This window comes from Pristiophorus japonicus, chromosome 1 (assembly GCF_044704955.1).
Source record: "Pristiophorus japonicus isolate sPriJap1 chromosome 1, sPriJap1.hap1, whole genome shotgun sequence".
Taxonomy (NCBI): domain Eukaryota; kingdom Metazoa; phylum Chordata; class Chondrichthyes; family Pristiophoridae; genus Pristiophorus; species Pristiophorus japonicus.
In genome coordinates this window covers 321498724-321522074 of record NC_091977.1, presented here as the reverse complement: position 1 = coordinate 321522074, position 23351 = coordinate 321498724, and the positions used below count along the sequence as shown (strand labels likewise).

At 47.8% G+C, this 23351-nt stretch overlaps 1 protein-coding gene across 1 annotated transcript; it reads right to left on the bottom strand.

Moving 5' to 3' along the window:
• Positions 1-3975: 3975 nt before the first annotated feature.
• Positions 3976-5025, bottom strand: LOC139264290 (putative nuclease HARBI1). The gene has a single exon (XM_070880562.1). It carries the CDS (start codon positions 5023-5025, stop codon positions 3976-3978), a length of 1050 nt encoding a protein of 349 aa, XP_070736663.1.
• Positions 5026-23351: the final 18326 nt, after the last annotated feature.

The following is a 23351-nucleotide window of genomic DNA, read 5'->3' as shown; positions in this document are numbered from 1 at the left end:
TAGTGGGAAACTAGAAGATTGGGAAAATTTTAAACAACAGCAAAGAATGACTAAGAAAGCAATAAAGAAAGGAAAGATAGATTACAAAAGTAAACTTGCGCAAAACATAAAAACAGATAGTAAAAGCTTTTACAGATATATAAAACGGAAAAGAGTGACTAAAGTAAATGTTGGTCCCTTAGAAGATGAGAAGGGGGATTTAATAATGGGAAATGTGGAAATGGCTGAGACCTTAAACAATTATTTTGCTTCGGTCTTCACAGTGGAAGACACAAAAACCATGCCAAAAATTGCTGGTCACAGGAATGTGGGAAGGGAGGACATTGAGACAATCACTATCACTAGGGGGATAGTGCTGGACAGGCTAATGGGACTCAAGTTAGATAAGTCCCCTGGTCCTGATGAAATGCATCCCAGGGTATTAAAAGAGATGGCGGAAGTTATAGCAGATGCATTCGTTATAATCTACCAAAATTCTCTGGACTCTGGGGAGGTACCAGCGGATTGTAAAGCAGCTAATGTAACGCCTCTGTTTAAAAAGGCAAACAAAAGGCAGGTACCTATAGGCCGGTTAGTTTAACATCTGTAGTGGGGAAAATGCTTGAAGCTATCATTAAGGAAGAAATAGCGGGTCATCTAGATAGGAATAGTGCAATCAAGCAGACGCAACATGGATTCATGAAGGGGAAATCATGTTTAACTAATTTACTGGAATTCTTTGAGGATATAACGAGCATGGTGGATGGAGGTGTACCGATGGATGTGGTGTATTTAGATTTCCAAAAGGCATTCGATAAGGTGCCACACAAAAGGTTACTGCAGAAGATAAAGGTACGCGGAGTCAGAGGAAATGTATTAGCATGGATAGAGAATTGGCTGGCTAACAGAAAGCAGAGAGTCGGGATAAATGGGTCCTTTTCGGGTTGGAAATCGGTGGTTAGTGGTGTGCCATAGGGATCGGTGCTGGGACCATAACTGTTTACAATATACATAGATGACCTGGAAGAGGGGACAGAGTGTAGTGTAACAAAATTTGCAGATGACACAAAGATTAGTGGGAAAGCGGGTTGTGTAGAGGACACAGAGAGGCTGCAAAGAGATTTAGGTAGGTTAAGCGACTGGGCTAAGGTTTGGCAGATGGAATACAATGTCGGAAAGTGTGAGGTCACCCACCTTGGAAAAAAAAACAGTAAAAGGGAATATTATTTGAATGGGGAGAAATTACAACATGCTGCGGTGCAGAGGGATCTGGGGGTCCTTGAGCATGAAACTCTTTTGGAGAAAATATTCGTGCAAGCTCGGGCTCGAACTCAGGAACCATCAGATAAAGCATTATATGCGGTTACTGTTCAGTGTACGGGGAGCTGTGGCTCCAACCAAAATAGTGCCATGGAATCTTTTACATCCACCTGGGAGAGCAGAGACCTTGATTTAACATCTCATCTGAAAGGCAGGACCTCCAACAGTTCAGCACTCAGTACTGCACTGGGGTATCACCTGGTGTGGAACTTGAGCCATCAACTATCCTGACTCAGAGGCAAGGGTGCTACCAACTGAGCCACAGCTGAACGTTAGTTTGCAGGTGCAGCACTTAATCAGGAAGGCGAATGGAATGATGTCCTTCATTGCGACAAAGATGGGAGTACAAAAGCAGGGAGGTCCTGCTGCAACTGTATAGGATATTGGTGAGGACGCACCTGGAGTACCGCATGTCGTTTTGATCATCTTACTTAAGGAAGGATATACTAGCTTTGGAGGGGGTACCGAGACGATTCATTTGGCTGATTCCGGAGATGAGGGGGTTACCTTATGATGATAGATTGAGTAGACTGAGTCTTTACTCGTTGGATTTCAGAAGGATGAGGGGTGATCTTATAGAAACATTTAAAATAATGAAAGGGATAGACAAGATAGAAGCAGAGAGGTTGTTTCCACTGGTCAGGGAGACTAGAACTGGGGGATACAGCCTCAAAATACGGGGGAGCCAATTTAAAACCGAGTTGAGAAGGAATTTCTTCTCCCAGAGGGTTGTGAATCTGTGGAATTCTCTGCCCAAGGAAGCAGTTGAGGCTGGCTCATTGAATGTATTCAAATCACAGATAGATAGATTTTTAACCAATAAGGGAATTCAGGGTTATGGGGAGCGGGCGGGTAAGTGGAGCTGAGTCCACGGCTAGATCAACCATGATCTTATTGAATGGCGGAGCAGGCTCGAGGGGCTAGATGGCCTACTCCTGTTCCTAATTCTTATGTTCTTATGTTCTTATGAGAGATGGTAAGCCCTGCAAATTGCACAGTCTGTGTTGGCATCGTGGTCTTTGAAAAGAGCCTGCGCTGTGTGACCTGCGTACTTATGTCACTCTGCCCCCTCTGCCCCCTCCCCTGCTGCTAACCAAACATCTGCTCTGTTATGTTTTGCAGATGTTGCGCATCAGTAAGAGACCGAAGTTGAAGCAGAAGTAGAAGTAAAGAATGATCAGGAAGCCGTCAGTCCAGATATTCTTCATCAACATCAGGACGAAGATGAGCTGGAGAATGAAAGGCAGCAGAAAGACCCCAATACTGAGATGTTTACATTGGAATTGGAGCCTGTGAACCCTCTGAGGACACCCCCTTTGCTGAGTGATACAATCGACAAAACATTTCATGGTGTACAGTCTGAGGCTGTGGGTCCCAGTGGGTTGCAGCAAGCCACACCTGGGAGACAGCCAAGGAGGGTGGGAAGGAGAGTTGAACCTGAAATGCAGGATGCAGGGTACATAGGACAGCTCATGGGAATGAGTGGGGAGAGCATTGAGCTAATGAGATCGGCCCTGGACACCATGGGTGGTGTGAGGGTAGAATAAGCAGGACTGTCAGTAGAAGTAGAAACACTGTCTGGAGGAATGGGAGCAGTGTCGGGACAGGTGAGGGAGGGGATGTCGGAGATTAGGGAGGGAATGTCGCAAGCAGCTGATGCAGTGTCGGGACAAATGAGGGAGGGGATGTCGGAGATTGGGGAGGGAATGTTGCAAGCAGCTGATGCAGTGTCGGAACAGATGAGGGAGAGGATGTCAGAGATTAGGACGGGAATGTCGGAGGTAGCTGGTGCAGTGTCAAGACAGATGAGGGAGAGGATGTCGGAGATTAGGATGGGAATGTCGGAGGTAGCTGGTGCAGTGTCAGGACAGATGAGGGAGGGGATGTTGGAAATTAAGGAGGGAATGTTGGAGATAGCTGCTGCAATAAGTGGACACACCCAAGCTGTCATTGCCCTACAGCAATTGGCAGCATCAACTGCTGACACTCACTTTCCAATCCCCAGACCGACCTCAGGTAGTGTGCCGCGAGTTGACCCACAGGCTGAAGAAGAGTCTGAAGAGGAACCCGGGCCTTCCACAATGCTGTCTGCTCGGTCTGTCCCTGTCCAACCCCACCAACAACAAATGTACCTCCGCGCAGAAAACAGAAAAAACCTTGGGGTTGAGGGGAGGAAGCAGAAGTCTGCAACAACAGGCATGGGTAGAGGTAGAGGCAACAGGAGCAAGAGGGGCGTACAGCACTAAGGTCTTTGAATAAAGGGGAGGAGAGATGGCTGCAGCTAGAGCTTGTTTGTTGCTGCTACTTGTTGTTTTCGTCATTGAAAAGTGTAAAGTTTGATGCAAAAATGTTTATTTAAGTTAAGTACAACTGTACCAATGTTTAATAAACCTATTTATTTTTTAAATTTAATCAGAATCTTGCACATTATTTTTTGAATTAAAGCAACATAAACCAACACAACATCACGTACATTATTATGTACATTATTTTTTCAGACTAACAGGTGCAAAAAGTCAACAGTGTTGGGCCATTTAGCCTTCAGGCAGCAAAGTGATCACGGATTAGCCGTTGACGCAAGTCTCTAGCTATGGCTATAGGTGCATGAGGCCGCCTCCTCTGACGTCGTCCTGCGGGTTGAGGTGGTGGCATGGGTTTGTCGTCCTCCTCCTGCTGCTAGTCCTCCTCCTCATCCTCCTCCTCCTCCTCCTCGTCCTTGTTGTCAATGTCAGCCTCCTCCTCCTCTTCCCCCCACCCCCTTCTCTCCTCAGGAGGATCTTCCATGTCCAGTACCTGTCCTCTCATCATGGACAAGTTGTGCAGCATGCAGCACACAACAGTGAACTGACTGACGTGGTGAGGGACATATTGCAGGTAGCCTCCAGAGTGGTCCAGGCATCGGAAACGCTGCTTCAGTATGCCAATTGTCCGCTCTATGATGCTCCGTGCCGTTATGTGCGACATGTTGTACCGACGCTCTGGCTCAGTGCGAGGATTGTGTAGGGGGGTCACAAGCCAAGTGGCGAGATCGTACCCTTTGTGCCTGAGCAACCAGCTGTGCCCTTCTGGCAGCTCCTGAAACATCGCAGATATAAAGCTCTCACGTAGGATGAAAGCATCATGGATGCTACCTGGATATTTGGCATCCACCGCCATGATCTGATGCATATTGTCGCAGACGAGCTGGATATTTAGGGAGTGGAACTGTTTCCTGTTGTGATAAACCTTGGTGTCGTCCAAAGGTGCTCTCAATATGATGGATACAGTCAATCGCACCCTGTACCTTGGGGAAGCCAGAAATTCTGGAGCCCACAGCCCTGTCTCGATTGCCTGCGAGGTCATAGGGAAATTGATGAACTGGTCCCTTTTGGCATACAGTGCAGCAGTTAATTGTCGAATGCAGCAATGTGTGGCATGCTGCGAGGTGCAGCACATGTCCCCAGTTGTTGCTTGAAATGAATCAGAAGCATAGAAGGCAAGTGCTGCAGTGACCTTCACTTCCACAGTCCTCCTGCCACTTCTTGGCTGTATGTCTACCCTGATTAACTGGCGCATCTCTGTGATGACCTCCTTTCTAAATTGCAGCCTGTGAATGCAGTCTGCCTCATTCAGGTGTAGGTTTGAGCGCCTGTCCCTGTAGATTCGATCAGGGTATGGCCTCCACCCCATTAATCCTCGAGCGGTCTGGCTTCTGCGATGGTGGCGTATTATCCGTCGCCTCTGCATGGTATGCATGCAAATTAACCTTATGACATGAGGCATAGTCAGAGTTGCACCCATAATTATTATTGTTCATTTTGTTATTCTTATTATTGTGAGACAGTACTTACTGAAGCACACACACCTTTGCTGGGTAACACCCTAGTAGAACACCTTGGTCTGTGCATGCACAACACTAGGCTCTGTCTCTATGGAGACGGGACGCACAGTGATTTATGGCACTTTAATTATAGCTTTTGCCGAAATGCATATGTTTGCTGCTGTGCAGTCTCCGATGCACAGGTCGGAGTGCTGGCCGACAGGATTGTTCCCTCGGCTGGCCAGAAACACAGGATATCAGCGCTCAGCTTGGAAAGAAGCTCTGGGGCAGGGCGGTGGGGGTGGAATCCAAGCGCCGAGCTCTTTGCTTGTGTCCGGCTGAGGGAATGATCCTGCCGCCGGCCGGCCGGCCGGCACTCCTCCAAACTGTGCCTGGAGCCCCGTGAACAGAGCTTATGTCGTGGTGTGGAGTTGCAATTTGCCCATTCTCAAAAACATTCTGTGGGAAAAATTAACTTTATGAGTTATTTTCCGAGTTCCCTCTGCAAAAATCACCATGAATTTGTGTTTTAAATTGTGTTCTTCCCTCGCTCCAAAAGCTCAGAAATATACTCAGCACCGATTTCCTTAAGTTAATGTAGGGTTTTTCTGATCGGTACTTAAGGCCACTCTACGCTATCCTGGAAAAAATCATTGTTGTCGAAAATCGGTTAAATGGCCAAAAAGGGCCAAAAACGGCGCGGAAATCAGTTTTCACCCAGACCTGTGCCAAAAATCTGGTGTACAAAAAATCCGATGCGGACAGTCTGGTGTACAATCTGGTGTACAAACTTTGAGGAAAGTTGCAAAATCAAGATTGCTCCAAAAAAATCAACGGATGCCAAAAAAATGGCGCCCAATGGTGGCGAAAATAAAGCCCATAGAATTGAAAAGTAGGGAACTTATGCTAAATCTGCATCGAACCTTGCTTAGACCACGCTTAGAGTACTGCGTACAGTGCTGGTCACCATAATATAAAAAGAGACACTGGAGAGGATTTACAAGGATGATACCAGAAATTTGAGGGTATATATTATGTATGTAACTATGTAATACTTGCCACACTGTTGGAGCCCTAATGGTCACCTGCACACACGTGCAGGGCCAGTATAAAACGTTGGCTGCCATGTTATTTAGGCACTCTGGAGTTGTAATAAAGAAGACTAAGGTCACACTAAGTTTAGCTCACAGTACTCAGCCTCGTGGAGTTCTTCGATACACAACAGTATACATATCAAGAAAGGATGACTAGGCTGGGTCCCTCTTCTCTTGAAAAAAACAAGACTGAGGGATGACCTAATAGAGGTCTTCAAAATTATGAAAGGTTTTGATAGAATGGATATAGAGAGAATGGGTTTACGCCCGTTGTGAGTTTATAGTTTGTTTTTAAAGCTATTTAAGGACATTTAAAAGAATCGGGGCTATAATATCTTTGCCATTATTGCTGGCTGCTTTTTCTATGCAGCATCGAGCTGGAAGAAGGCTTATTCAAGAGCATTTTGAGCTTAATCAAATAGCTCGCAGACGTATGGGGAGGAGACCTTACCCCCCACGAGTTTACAGGCAACAGCACTCATACCTGCAGATGACTGACGCACAGTGCGTTTGATGGCTGCGCTTCCAAAAAGAGGTTGTCACAGAGATATGCCAGCTGATAAAGGCAGACCTACAGCCTACCAGCAGCAACAGGACTGCACTGCCCATTGAGGTGAAGGTGACTGTGGCACTTGCCTTCTATGCCTCTGGCTCCTTTCAGGCATCAGCAAGGGACATATGTTCCATCTTGCAATTCTCTACACAAAGCTGCATTCGCCAGGTGACGACTACACTGTACGTACACAGGATGGACTTTATAAACTTCGCAATGACCAAGGAGGTACAGAATGAGAGGGCTATAGATTTTGCACGAATTGTTGGCTTCCCCAAGGTTCAGGCAGCCATTGACTGTATGCACATCACCCTGCGAGCACCTTTAGAGGATCCAGAGGTTTTGCGAAATCGAAAGGGATTTCACTCCCTGAACGTACAGATCGTCTGCAACCATACTCAGCGCATCAATGCCCAGTTTCCAGGCAGCATCCATGATGCTTTCATGTTGCATGAGAGCAGTATCTCATACCTGTTTGAGCGTCAGCAGCAAGGCCAGAGCTGGATGCTGGGGGACAAAGGCTACGGCCTCGCCACCTGGCTCATGACCCCCTCCGGAACCCTCAGATAGAAGTCGAGCATCGCTATAATGAGAGCCATGCAGCCACACGCAACATTGTCGAAAAGACACGGCGTGCTCAAGTGACGCTTGCGATGCCTGGACCACTCTGGAGGCAGCCTGCAATACTCCCTCGGCAGATCTCTGAGTTCATTGTGGTGTGCTGCATGCTACACAACTTAGCCATAATGAGGGGACAGGATTTGCCATTGGGGACTGCAGGACCACCTCAGGAGAGAGGGGAGGAGGAGGAGGAGGCAGAGGAGGAGGAGGATGAGGAGGAGGATGAGGAGCCTGGCGATGAACCCATGCCACCACCCCCACCAGTGGGGAGGCCTCGTGGAGCTTTCGCGACTGCAAAAGTCTTATGTCAGCAGCTCATAATTCAACGCTTTGCTTGAAGAGTGAACGGCATGTTTCACCGTTGCCTGCCCACTCTATCCCACCATGTTGACTATTCCCCCTCTTATTCTGTAAATGAGACACTGCACAAGAATGGTTAAGGTGAACAAAAGAATTTCATAAAACATTTGTAAATTTATGAAACATTTGTACATTTATGAAACTTTGTAAACTTTAATTTTGAAATGTAAATACATTTTTAACTAGAACACAATTTGTAAAACTTTTAAAACTTTTATAAAATAGCCAAAACAGGAAAACAACAGCAAAACAAGAACAATCCCTGCACCAAACGTCTTTTAACTGTGGCCACCTTCCCCCCACCAGCTCCCCCCCCCCGCCACCCCGATCTTAACCCCGCCTCACATCTTGTCCCTACCCCTACCCGCATTGGGACCAAGACGGTATGCAGCAAGGTGCACAAAGCGCTGCTGTTGCTGGGGGAGAGATAATGGAGATGCCATTGGACCCCCTGGAGAAGCTTGGGGTGTGGAAGGCCCAGCTTCTAAGTGGGAAGGCTCTTGTTCGGTCTCACTATTCACAGGTGCTGTCGGTCTGGGTAGTATGACACTAGTATAGCAGTGCCAAAGGTCGAGACCATCAATTGCCGCTGGGCATTGGCAGCCTCAGTGTTCTCCCACATCGCAGCTACAATCTGTGACATTCCCTCCCTCATGTCCGCAGATAGTGCCGCAATGTTGCTGGAAATACCACCCAGGGCCTGGAGGAGCTCTTGACTGAGCTCGATGCTCTCCCTTGACAGTCCCACTATATCCAGATGTGCGTCTGCCTGTCTTTCAGCAGACCGGTTTTGCCGACTCAGCCTCCAAAAAGACGGCATACCCTGGGATTGTGTTGCTGCACATGACTTGGACCCGCTGCCTCAGATGGGACAAAGCTTATGAATCTGGTTTCCTCCGAGGAACTTATGGCCGCAGCTAAAAGAGGTGGTGACTGCATCCCCCTTCACCCTCCCCACACCACCCCCTCCACCCGAGCAATAGCTTTATCATCTTGTTCCTCCCGTGGAGGGTCCTCAGTGTGGCCCTCATCTGCCTCCTCGATCTACACATGATGGACTGAGATGGAGGCTTCCATAGGAGGATATGGCACCTCAGAATCCTCATCTGCAAAATAGAAAACAACAGACGAGTGGATAGCAGCAGGGGAGGGGGCAGGATGACATGAGTAAGGTCACATAGCGCAGGCTTATTTGAAGGACCACCACTACTGCATTATATGTCGTCGAGAGACACTGCATCACATTGCCCAAACCCTAGTTCACAGACATTACATCACATTGCCCCAACCCAGCCCAGAGATTTTGCAGGACTTACACTCAGTTCCGAACAAGGGCTCAGCAGCTGCATGAGTTGTTGACCTCCCAGAAGTAACAATTAGACTTGCCACTCTCTCCTCCAGGTCTGTTAATGGATATGTTTGGAGCGGAGTGCCAACTGTCCACCGTTGCTCGCGGAGTGGTGGGACAACATTTCCTGCAAAAATGACAATAGGAATGGTTACCAGAGGGCCCTTCTGCTCTTGTGGCACACACAGATAGCCATCAAAGCACTTATACCATACTGTGTGCATTTAATACAGTCCTCTGTTTAACGGCCCTGGTGGTTGCACGTGGTTCATAAGGAAGACATCGACGTGCAGAAACATTTTTTAAAATGTCAAAAAGCAGTCTTAAAAATGTGTAACAATCATTCATGGCAAATAAGGTGCAACACTAAGCCTACATATACCAACATGTGTCAGATTTACAATTTAAGTAATCAAGGAGTACATCAATAAAAATATTACTTACTCTCACGGCCCTGCAATGGTCATTCCACCTTTTCCTGCATTGATGATGGTTCCTGGGAATGTCATTAACTGAGAAAACCCCCTCAGCAACACAGGTCCAAAATCGCCTTATACTGAGGGTGGGGGGAGGGGGTTTACTGCAACCCCTTCTATTAAACTTCACCCATCTACTTTCAATTGCTGTGATAAGTGCCTCATTTGCATCGGAACTAAATTTCTTGGCTCTCTGCCTGCTATAATCACCCTGCATCTTCTCTTGTCTGTGAAAAATGGCAGATCGAGACCTCGGTGTACTGTGCATGTGTGGGCACACCCTGACAGCTGACCAGAATCGCGGGGAAAAACAAATCAGCGGAAAAAAAAATCTGCACATGCGCAGGTCCTTTTTTGTTTCAGATTGGTGAATTCGGCTCTGGTGCACAAATGCAGTTGTGCAAGGCCGGATTTACCACTACCGTTATCGCTGGTCACCGTTTGGCGAATTTTGCGGCATCCAACGATAGCGGTATTAAGACACTAAAAAAAATGCCGCGATTATCAGCAAAAAAACGGCGATAGTGCTATTTTCCGAATTTCTATTCCAATGTTTCCACTTGTGGGGAAGAGGCCATCAATATAAGATAGCCACCAAGAAATCCAATAGGGAATTCAGAAGAAAATTCTTACCCAGAATGTGGTGAGAATGTGGAACTCGCTACCAGAGGGAGTAGTTGAAGTGAATAGTATAGATGCATTTAAGGGGAAGCTAGACAAGCATATGAGGGAGAAGGGAATAGAGGGTTATGCTGATTTAAATGAGGAAAGACGGGGGGGAGGCTCAATTGGAGCATAAACGCCGGCATGGACTGGTTGGACCGAATGGCCTGTTTCTGTGTTGTATATCCTATGCAATCCTGTGTAAAAAGGCCCTCCATCAGCTTCTCAAGGCCAACTACAGTTGGGCAATACATGCTGGCCTTGCCAGCGACGCCCACTTCTAAAAATGAAGAATAGAGAAAAATGATCTGAAGACTGCATCAGCTATGGTATTGTTCATGTACTTACCTTCAGGAAAGGAAGGATTGTAATTTCATTTGTCCCACAAAAATGGGGCAGTAGTCAAGTGGTTAAAATACAGCCATGATCCCATGGTGCTGCCATTTTTCTTTGGTCTTCCACGAGGCAGGAACCTCGTTAATCTATGAAAACCAGGTCCAATGATGCACATAGGAGCTCAAATCAATTCTAACTGCTTACAGTGTCAGCGGGTAGTATTCTTGACTGTGAGTCAGAGGGTCGTAGGTTCGTCCCACTCCAGAGATTTGAGCACAAAATCTCGGCTGATACTCCATTGCAGTACTGAAGGGGAGCAGCACTGTCAGAGGTGCTGTTTTTCGGATGAGACATTAAACCGAGTCTGCCCTCCTGGGTGAATGTAAAAGATCCAACAGCACTATTTTGAAGAAGAGATGTGGAGTTCTCCCTGGTATCCTGGCCGATATTTATCCCTCGACCAACATCACGAAAACAGATTATCTGGTCGTTATCACATTGCTGTTTGTGGGATCTTGCTGTGTGCAAATTGGCTGCTGCATTTCCTACATTACAACAATGGCTACACTTCAAAAGTACTTCATTGGCTGTAAAGTGCTTTGGGTTGTCCTGAGGTTGTGAAAGGCAAGTTCTTTCTTGTTTTGTATCTTCTGTATATCTCTGTTGTATACATGTGTCTCGTGTACTTACTTTCCATGTTTTCTATGGATGCCTAAGTGATAACACATGCAAACATTTTCATCTTTTTAACCATTTTTAGTCACACAAACGAAGTACTGAATGAAAAGCTTCTTGCAAAAAAAATGTTTAAATTTGGATCTTAAACAGCCTAATGTTTGAATGAAATCGCCTCTCATTCTTCTAAACTCCAGAGAGGAGAGGCCCAGTCTGCTCAATATGCCTGAAACCCCTGCCTGGAAAGGGGGCCTGGAGTGTGAGCTTGGGGGTGGGGGGCTGGGGTTAGCGGACAGGATAAGGATCGACCATGATTCCCCCCTGTTGTGTTCCTGACACAGATGAGACTGCACACAGGGAGGTTAAAGTAACAGTGACCTCAGTCTTTATTAAGACACTCCAGAGTGAGTAACAGGCCTTAGGGGCTGGCTTATATACAGTGCTCCCAAGGAATGCTGGGATCCCTTGGGACTTCAGGGGATCAGCTCCCTGGTGGCGGAACATGGGAGTGCATCCTTTACAGATACACAACATCACTCCCCACCCCAAAGTCAAAGTGAAAACTATTTACAAGGTGAGGCGGTCAGGAGCCTTTCTTTCCCTGGCGGACTGCCTCGGTACAAATGTCTGTTCTGGTGTGTTGGCTGTGCCCTCGCTGGGCTGGCGTGTTGTTGGCCCTGCAGGGCTGCTAGGTGAGCCTGGCCTTGCTGGGATGTTGGGCATGATGGGTTCGATTTCCTGGTCCGGCGTGGTGTCGTTGATCCTTTGGGTGTGTGTTGTGAGCTCGAAAAAGGTGGTGTCTGCTGTGGGTTGTTCATGGCAGTCTGTGAACCGCAGCCTCGTTTGGTCCAGGTGCTTTCTGCAAATTTGTCCATTGTCTAGTTTGACTACAAACACCCTATTCCCTTCTTTAGCTATCACCGTGCCCGGGATCCAATTGGGACCATGTCCATAGTTTAGCACATACACAGAGTCATTTAGATCAATTTCCCGTGACACAGTGGCGCGACCATCGTTTACATTTTGTTGCTGCCACCTGCTCTCTACCTGATCATGCAGGTTGGGGTGAACCAGCGAGAGTCTGGTTTTAAGTGTCCTTTTCCTGAGTAGCTCAGCCGGGGGCACCCCTGTGAGCGAGTGGGGTCTCATGCGGTAACTGAGCAGTACTCGGGACAAGCCGGTTTGGAGTGAGCCTTCTGTGACTTGTTTAAGGCTCTGTTTGATGGTTTGTACTGCCCGCTCTGCCTGCCCATTGGAGGCTGGTTTAAACGGGGCCGAGGTGACATGTTTGATCCCATTGCGGGTCATGAATTCTTTAAATTCGGCACTGTTGAAACATGGCCCGTTGTCACTGACCAGTATGTCAGGCAGGCCGTGGGTGGCAAACATGGCCCTCAGGCTTTCAATGGTGGTGGTGGCGGTGCTTCCCGACATTATTTCACATTCAATCCATTTTGAAAAAGCATCCACCACCACCAGGAACATTTGACCAAGAAACGGGCCCGCATAGTCGACATGGATCCTCGACCATGGTCTGGAGGGCCAGGACCACAAACTTAGTGGTGCTTCTCTGGGCGCGTTGCTCAACTGAGCACATACGCTGCAATGCCGTATACAGGACTCTAAGTCAGAGTTGATACCGGGCCACCACACGTAGGATCTGGCTATCGCTTTCATCATTACTATACCCGGTGTGTGCTGTGGAGATCCGAGATGAACGTCTCCCTGCCCTTTTTTGGTAGCACTACGTGGTTACCCCACAACAGGCAGTCTGCCTGAATGGACAGCTTGTCCTTTCGCTGCTGGAACGGCTTGATTGGCTCTTGCATTTCAATGGGGATACTGGCCCAGCTCCCATGCAGTACACACTTTTTTACTAGGGACAGCAGAGGATCTTGGCTGGTCCAAGTTCTAATCTGGCAGACTGTGACATAGAAACATAGAAACATAGAAAATAGGTGCAGGAGCAGGCCATTCAGCCCCTCCAGCCTGCACCGCCATTCAATGAGTCCATGGCTGAACATGAAACTTCAGTACCCACTTCCTGCTTTCTCGTCATACCCCTTGATCCCCCGAGTAGTAAGGACTTCATCAAGCTCCCTTTTGAATATATTTAGTGAATTGGCCCCAACCACTTTCTGTGGCAGAGAATTCCACAGGTTCACCACTCTCTGGGTCAAGAAGTCTCTCCTCATCTCGGTCCTAAATGGCTTACCCCTTATCCTTAGACTGTGACCCCTGGTTCTGGACTTCCCCAACATTGGGAACATTCTTCCTGCATCTAACCTGTCTAAACCCGTCAGAATTTTAAACGTTTCTATGAGGTCCCCTCTCATTCTTCTGAACTCCAGTGAATACAAGCCCAGTTGATCCAGTCTTTCTTGATAGGTCAGTCCCACCATCCCGGGAATCAGTCTGGTGAATCTTCGCTGCACTCCCTCAATAGCAAGAATGTCCTTCCTCAAGTTAGGAGACCAAAATTGTACACAATACTCCAGGTGTGGCCTCACCAAGGCCCTGTAGCAACACTTCCCTGCCCCTGTACTCAAATCCCCTCGCTATGAAGGCCAACATGCCATTTGCTTTCTTAACCGCCTGCTGTACCTGCATGCCAACCTTCAATGACTGATGTACCATGACACCCAGGTCTCATTGCACCTCCCCTTTTCCTAATCTGTCACCATTCAGATAATAGTCTGTCTCTCTGTTTTTACCACCAAAGTGGATAACCTCACATTTATCCACATTATACTTCATCTGCCATGCATTTGCCCACTCACCTAACCTATCCAAGTCACTCTGCAGCCTCATAGCATCCTCCTCGCAGCTCACACTGCCACCCAACTTAGTGTGATCCGCAAATTTGGAGATACTACATTTAATCCCCTCGTCTAAATCATTAATGTACAATGTAAACAGCTGGGGCCCCAGCACAGAACCTTGCGGTACCCCACTAGTCACTGCCTGCCATTCTGAAAAGTACCCATTTACTCCTACTCTTTGCTTCCTGTCTGACAACCAGTTCTCAATCCACGTCAGCACACTACCCCCAATCCCATGTGCTTTAACTTTGCACATTAATCTCTTGTGTGGGACCTTGTCGAAAGCCTTCTGAAAGTCCAAATATTCCACATCAACTGGTTCTCCTTTGTCCACTTTACTGGAAACATCCTCAAAAAATTCCAGAAGATTTGTCAAGCATGATTTCCCTTTCACAAATCCATGCTGACTTGGACCTATCATGTCACCATTTTCCAAATGCGCTGCTATGACATCCTTAATAATTGATTCCATCATTTTACCCACTACTGAGGTCAGGCTGACCGGTCTATAATTCCCTGTTTTCTCTCTCCCTCCTTTTTTAAAAAGTGGGGTTACATTGGCTACCCTCCACTCGATAGGAACTGATCCAGAGTCAATGGAATGTTGGAAAATGACTGTCAATGCATCCGCTATTTCCAAGGCCACCTCCTTAAGTACTCTGGGATGCAGTCCATCAGGCCCTGGGGATTTATCGGCCTTCAATCCCATCAATTTCCCCAACACAATTTCCCGACTAATAAAGATTTCCCTCAGTTCCTCCTCCCTACTAGACCCTCTGACCTCTTTTATATCCGGAAGGTTGTTTGTGTCCTCCTTAGTGAATACTGAACCAAAGTACTTGTTCAATTGGTCTGCCATTTCTTTGTTCCCCGTTATGACTTCCCCTGATTCTGACTGCAGGGGACCTACGTTTGTCTTTACTAACCTTTTTCTCTTTACATACCTATAGAAACTTTTGCAATCCGCCTTAATGTTCCCTGCAAGCTTCTTCTCGTACTCCATTTTCCCTGCCCTAATCAAACCCTTTGTCCTCCTCTGCTGAGTTCTAAATTTCTCCCAGTCCCCAGGTTCGCTGCTATTTCTGGCCAATTTGTATGCCACTTCCTTGGCTTTAATACTATCCCTGATTTCCCTTGATAGCCACGGTTGAGCCACCTTCCCTTTTTTATTTTTACGCCAGACAGGAATGTACAATTGTTGTAGTTCATCCATGCGGTCTCTAAATGTCTGCCATTGCCCATCCACTGTCAACCCCTTAAGTATCATTCGCCAATCTATCCTAGCCAATTCACGCCTCATACCTTCAAAGTTACCCTTCTTTAAGTTCTGGACCATGGTCTCTGAATTAACTGTATCATTCTCCATCCTAATGCAGAATTCCACCATATTATGGTCACTCTTCCCCAAGGGGCCTCGCACAATGAGATTGTTAATCAATCCTCTCTCATTACACAACACCCAGTCTAAGATGGCCTCCCCCCTAGTTGGTTCCTCGACATATTGGTCTAGAAAACCATCCCTTATGCACTCCAGGAAATCCTCCTCCACCGTATTGCTTCCAGTTTGGCTAGCCCAATCTATGTGCATATTAAAGTCACCCATTATAACTGCTGCACCTTTATTGCATGCACCCCTAATTTCCTGTTTGATGCCCTCCCCAACATCACTACTACTGTTTGGAGGTCTGTACACAACTCCCACTAACGTTTTTTGCCCTTTGGTGTTCTGCAGCTCTACCCATATAGATTCCACATCATCCAAGCTAATGTCTTTCGGAACTATTGCATTAATCTCCTCTTTAACCAGCAATGCTACCCCACCTCCTTTTCCCTTTACTCTATCCTTCCTGAATGTTGAATACCCCTGGATGTTGAGTTCCCAGCCCTGATCATCCTGGAGCCACGTCTCCGTAATCCCAATCACATCATATTTGTTATCATCTATTTGCACAGTTAATTCATCCACCGTATTGCGGATACTCCTTGCATTAAGACACAAAGCCTTCAGGCTTGTTTTTTTAACATCCTTTGTCCTTTTAGAATTCTGCCGCACAGTGGCCCTTCCTGTTCCCCGCCCTGGGCCTCTCCGCCCCCCACACCCCCCCATCTCCCCTCCGTCTCCTGCCTCTGCCTCCCTTTTGTCTCCCTCTGTCTCCCTGCATTGGTTCCCATCCCCCTGCCATATTAATTTAACTCCTCCTCAACAGCACTAGCAAACACTCCCCCTAGGACATTGGTTCCGGTCCTGCCCAGGTGCAGACCGTCCGGTTTGTACTGGTCCCATCTCCCCCAGAACCGGTTCCAATGCCCCAGGAATTTGAATCCCTCCCTGCTGCACCACTGCTCAAGCCACGTATTCATCTGCGCTATCCTGCGATTCCTACTCTGACTAGCACGTGGCACTGGTAGCAATCCCGAGATTACTACTTTTGAGGTCCTACTTTTTAATTTAGCTCCTAGCTCCTTAAATTCGTTTCGTAGGACCTCATCCCTTTTTTTACCTATGTCGTTGGTACCAATGTGCACCACGACAACTGGCTGTTCTCCCTCCCTTTTCAGAATGTCCTGCACCCGCTCCGAGACATCCTTGACCCTTGCACCAGGGAGGCAACATACCATCCTGGAGTCTCGGTTGCGGCCGCAGAAACGCCTATCTATTCCCCTCACCATTGAATCCGCTATCACTATCGTGCTCCCACTCTTTTTCTTGCCATCCTGTGCAGCAGAGCCAGCCACGGTGCCATGAACTTGGCTGCTGCTGCCCTCCCCTGATGAGTCATCACCCCCAACAGTACTCAAAGCAGTGTATCTGTTTTGCAGGGGGATGACCCCTGCACTACCTTCCTTGCACTGCTCTTCCTGCTGGTCTTCCATTCGCTATCTGGCTGTGGACCCTTCTCCTGCGGTAAGACCAACTCACTACACGTGATACTCACGTCATTCTCAGCATCGTGGATGCTCCAGAGTAATCCACCCTCAGCTCCAATTCCGCAACGCGGACCGTCAGGAGCTGGAGGCGGATACACTTCTCACACACGTAGTCCTCAGGGACACCGGAAGTGTCCCTGCGTTCCCACATGGTACAGGAGGAGCATATCACGTGACCGAGCTCTCCTGCCATGCCTTAACCCTTAGATACCCTTAAATTGGTAATAACAATGTTACAGTTCACTTACTGATATAAAAAATAAAAAGAAAAGCTACTCACCAATCACCAGCCAATCACTTACCCCATTGGCTGTGACGTCACCTTTTGATTCCTTTCTACTTCTATTTTGCTTTCTGTCCCGCTGTAGCTGCACCGGTACGCCTTTTATAGGCCGCTCCGACGCTGCTCCCATCTCTCCCCAACTGCCGCTGGTACTCGAGCTCCCGCTGGGCCTTTTATAGGCCGCTCCGACGCTGCTCCCATCTCTCCCCAACTGCCGCTGGTACTCGAGCTCCCGCTGGGCCTTTTATAGGCCGCTCCGACGCTGCTCCCATCTCTCCCCAACTGTCGCTGGTACTCGAGCTCCCGCTGGGCCTTTTATAGGCCGCTCCGACGCTGCTCCCGCCTCTCCCCAACTGCCGCTGGTACTCGAGCTCCCGCTGGGCCTTTTATAGGCCGCTCCAACGCTGCTCCCGCCTCTCCCCAACTGCCGCTGACAGGTGATTTATCATTTTCAAATGCTTCCATGACCATCAACACGTTTGCAGGTTGCGCCATTTCCAGCCCCGTGGTGGGCAATGGTAACTGACTGAGAGCATCCGCACAGTTCTCGGTGCCTGGCCTGTGGTGGATGGTATAGTTATACACTGATAGCGCGAGTACCCACCTTTGTATGCGGGCTGAGGCATTCGTATTTATCCCCTTGTTTTCAGCAAACAGGGATGTGAGGGGCTTGTGATCGGTTTCCAGCTCAAATTTGAGGCCAAACAGGTACTGATGCATTTTCTTTACCGCGAACACACACGCTAATGCCTCTTTCTCAATCATGCTGTAGGCCCTCTCGGTTTTAGACAAGCTCCTGGAAGCATAGGCGACAGGTTGCAATTTCCCTGCTATACAATACAAGCAGCTTGTTGGAGCATAAAATGTTTCTGGCTTTCTCAAAAGCAATTACTGAGTTTTTTTCCCCATACCCAGTTCTCACCTTTGCGCAATAACACATGTGGGGCTCTAAAAGTGTGCTTAACCCCGGTAGGAAGTTACCAAACAGTTGAGGAGTCCCAGGAACGACCGCAGCTCCGTGACGTTCTGTGGCCTGGGCGCGTTCCTGATAGCCTCTGCCTTGGCGTCTGTGGGCCGAATGCCGTCTGCCGTGATTTTTCTCCCCAAAAACTCCACTTCTGTTGCCATGAAGACGCATTTCGATCGCTTCAGCCGTAGCCCTACGCGATCCAGTCGCTGGAGGACCTCCTCTAGGCTTTCTAGGTGCTCGGCGGTGTCCCGACCCGTGACCAATATGTCACCCTGAAAGACCACCGTGTGTGGTGATGGCTTGAGTCGGCTCTCCATGTTTCTCTGGAAGATCGCTGCAGCCGACCGAATTCCAAATGGACATCTGTTGTCGATGAACAGTCCCTTGTGCGTGTTGATGCAGGTGAGGCCCTTCGAAGACTCCTCCAGCTGCTGCGTCATGTAGGCTGAAGTCAGGTCGAGCTTGGTGAACGTCTTGCCTCTTGCCAGCGTTGAAAATAGGTCGTCTGCCTTAGGTAGCGGGTATTGGTCCTATAGCGAGAAATGATTGATAGTTACTTTATAATCGCCGCAAATTCTGACCGTGCCATCGCTTTTGAGTACTGGAAGAATTGGGCTGGCCCACTCGCTGAATTCCACTGGGGAGATGATGCCCTTGCGTTGCAGCCTGTCCAGCTCGATTTCCACTCTCTCCCTCATCATGTGAGGTACTGCTCGCGCCTTGTGGTGAATGGGTCGTGCCTCTGGGACCAAGTGGATCCGCACCTTCACCCCGAAAACGTTTCCAATGCCTGGCTCAAAAAGGGAAGGAAATTTGTTAAGAACCTGGGTACATGAGGCCTCATCGACATGTGATAGCGCTCGGATGTCATCCCAGTTCCAGCAGATTTTGCCCAGTCAGCTCCTTCCAAGCAGTGTGGGGCCATCGCCCGGGACAATCCAGAGTGGCAGTTCATGCACCGTGCCCTCGTAGGTGACCTTGACCATGGTGCTGCCCAGGACAGTGATAAGCTGTTTGGTGTACGTTCTCAGTTTCGTGTGGATGGGGCTCAGGGCTGGTCTGAGTGCCTTGCTGCACCACAGTCTCTCAAACATCTTTTTACTCATGATGGATTGGCTAGCACCAGTGTCCAGTTCCATGGCTACGGGTAAGCCATTCAATTTTACGTTGAGCATTATAGGTGGACATTTCATCGAAAATGTGTGCACCCCGTGTATTTCAGCATCTGCCTCCTCTCTCTGAGGCTCGAAATTGCTTTGATCCACCATGGACCGATCTTCCTCTGCCACGTGGTGGTTGGCAGGTTTTTTAGAGCTTGCAAGCTCGTTTGCAAGCTCGTTAGAGATGCCCCATTGTTCCACAGCTCTTGCAAAAATACCCTTTGAAGCAGCATGAATAGGCTGAATGGAAGCCTCCACAATGCCAACAAGGTGTGAATTGTTTTACATTCATCCTTGTTGGGGACTCTGAGTCATCTGGGTCACCTGAGGCCTGCTGGCAATTGCGGACTCGTGGGTTCTGCCCTGTACATTTCTGCTCGCAAATACAGTTCCAGTTAATTTATGAACATTGCTAGCACTTGTGTGCTGAGAGATTTGTTTGGTGTTATCACTGGTGGACATAAACGCCTGTGCTATCGCAATGGCCTTACTGAGGGTCGGTGTCTCTACAGTCGAAAGTTTTCGTAGGATGGTCTCATGGCCGATGCCCAGTACAAAAAAGTCTCTGAGCATTTGCTCCAGGGAGCCATCAAATTCACATTGTCCTGCAAGTCGCCTTAGCTCGGCGACGTAGCTCGCCACTTCCTGACCTTCGGATTGCTGGCACGTGTAGAACCGATACCTCGCCATCAACACACTCTCCCTCGGGTTAAGATGCTCCCGAACCAGTGTACACAGCTCCTCATATGGCTTATCTGTGGGTCTCACTGGAGCCAGAAGATTCTTCACGAGGCTGTACGTCGGTGCCCAGCAGACTGTGAGGAGGACCGCTCTCCTTTTTGCAGTGCTTCCTTCTCCATCCAGCTCGTTGGCTACAAAGTGCTGGTCTAGCCGTTCGACATAGGCTTCCCAGTCCTCACCCTCCGAGAACTTCTCCAGGATGCCCACAGTTTGCTGCATCTTTGCGTTGGATTCGTGTTCTCGTCGCCAGTTGTTGTGTTCCTAACACAGATGAGACTGCACACAGGGAGGTTAAAGTAACAGTGACCTCAGTCTTTAATAAGACACTCCAGAGTGAGGAACAGGCCTTCGGGGCCGGCTTATATACAGTGCTCCCAAGGGATGCTGGGATCCCATGGGACTTCAGGGGATGAGCTCCCTGGTGGCGGAACATGGGAGTGCATGCTTTACAGATACACAACACCCCCCCCGCCCTCTCCTACCGCACAACAGTGGTTCAGCCCATCAAGCACTATCGGGCCTGTGGTAACCGCACCCTCGCGAGGGTCGGCCCATTCAGTAGATGGGGAAGGAGATAATACCAAAACCGCTCACTCCAAGCGGGGCAATTGTGGTCAAATGAATAAGGGCACAGTGCACCTTCAGCCAAGACTTGCATACATGTATTGGGTGGGAAAGGTAGTTTGGAGTTATTCAGCAGTGCAGCAGCAGGGGGACTAGAAATTATATCGGTCGTATAATTTCCCCCCCCACCCCCGTCACCCCTCGACCATTCAATCACAAACCATTACTCTGTAGTAATGACCTCTGTGTTCGGTAAATGTGTCAACATGGACGTCACTGGTCTGCAGATTGACGCACATTCACAGAGACAAAACCTCCCGCCTCCCCCCCCCCCCCCCCCCACCCCACCATTGCTATTGTAAAAACAGAAAATGCTGGAACGTCGGAGCAGGAGGAGGTCATTCAGCCCTTTCGAGCTTATTCCGCCATTCAATGAGATCACAGCCGATCAGTATCCTAACCCCATCCACCCGCCTTGGCTCTGTCTACCTTAATACCTTCGGCAAGCAAAAAAAACCTAACGATCTGCGATTTGAAATTATGCATCAAGCTCAAATCTTTAGGTGTCAGCTGTGGCTCAGTGGATAGCACTCTTGCTTCTGAGTCTGAAGGTTGCAGGTTCAAGTCCCACTCCAGGGACTTGAGTGCATAAATCTAGACTGACACTTCAGGGCAGTATTGAGGCAGCTGTACACTGCCGGAAGTGCCGTCTTTCGGATGAGATGTTAAACTTAAGCTCCGACTGCTCTCTCATGTGTATGTAAAAAATCCTCTGGCCACTATTTCGGAGAAGAGCAGGGGAGTTCTCCCTGGTGTCCTGGGCCCGATATTTATCCCTCAATCAACATAACAAAAAAACAGATAATCCGGGCTGTTCGTGGGAGCTTGCTGTGTGCAAATTGGCTGCCGCATTTCATACATTACAACAGTGACTGCACTCCAAAAGTACTTCATTGGCTGTAAAGCTATTTGAGATGTCCGGTGGTCGTGAAAGACGCTGTAGAAATCCAAGTCTTTCTTTCTTTTTTCTTATGTTCAAGACCATTCTGTTGCTTTGTGGCACTCAGTGATGATGGCGTCATTGTGGAGAATGTGCAATGTGGTCACAACTGGGTAAAGGACTGGGATAAGGAAGAATGAAGGGGAAAAGGAGTTAGGGCAAAGAGGAGGGAACCATTACATAGAATTTACAGCACAGAAACAGGCCTGACGGCCCAATAGGTCTATACCAGTGCTTATGTTCTACACGAGCCTCCTCCCACCCTACTTCATCTAACCATTTCTGCATATCTAAGCACATATTACATTTGCACCACAAATTGTAAATGGTTTAATATGCACGGGTACCTTCTGAACCCCACTTGGATTACAAAGTATTTACATCAAAGAAACAGGCCGTTCGGCCCAACTGGTCCATGCAATGTTTATGCTCCACACGAGCCTTCTCCCACCCTTCTTCATCTAACCTCATCAACATATCCTTTTATTCCTTTCTCCCTCACATGTTTATCTAGCTTTCCCTTAAATGCATCTATGCTAGTCGCCTCAACCACTCCCTGTGGCAGCGAGTTCCACATTCTAACCACAGTTTAAACATACAATTTATTCTTTAAATTTACTTGAGCAGAAATGAATAAAAAATATATAATGAGGAATCATAATCCTTTGAACTAATAATAAAACTATCTCTTGAAGGTAAACCCTTTTGGTGACTCACATATTAGATCACATTTCACCTCTTACCTAATTTTGTTACTCCTAAAATCAATCTTTTCTGCATTAATCACACACATTTTTCACTTTATCTTGTCTCAAAGAATTGTGATTTGAGTTAGTCATTAATGTTTCACTTTGATAATATGAATTACAGATGAGACGAACAATGATTCTTAAGGGCTTGACGGTACAGCACACATTGAAAGGAGCATTGTTATTGCATTGCGGAGATTCCAGTCAGGTGTGGCTCCAGGAATGGCTAAAGAACCTGTTCCATAAAGTGCACGCCAAAACCACCATGCTGGTAGCCAGGAAATGGTGGAATTTGGACCATGTTTTGGTTCATTCTATGACCGGACAAAGTAAATTGAAACAGTTGGGGAGTCTCCTATCCTGAAAACTGAAACCCATCTATATTGCAGTCACAGTCCAGGTCACATCAGTCACCACTCCCTTAATCCTGCATTCTCGAACACTGAAAATATTCAGCCAACTTTTGCATCAAAGACTATTGACAAGGCGGATTCATAAACAGCTCTACAAACACTCGCAGCCAAAGTGTCAAAAGTCATGAAGCTTTTAATGTGCACCCAAACATAATCAATGGTATTAAATCATTAACCACCCAAGTGTCAACTCACAGTGCCTTTCTTATGAAAGAAATAAATTGCATTTCTATCGTGCCTTTCACAACCTAGGATGTCTAAAAGCACTTTACAGTCAATCACGTACTTTTGAAGTGTAGCCACTGTTGTAGGAAATGCAGCAGCCAATTTGCACACAGCAAGCAAACAACAATGAGGTAATGATCAGAAAATCTGTTTTTAATGATGTTGGTTGAGGGATAAATATTGTCCAGGACACCAGGGAGAATTGCCCTGCTCTTCTTCAAAATTCTAATAATAACAAGTAATTAATTAAAAGACGCCAAGCTGTGATATAA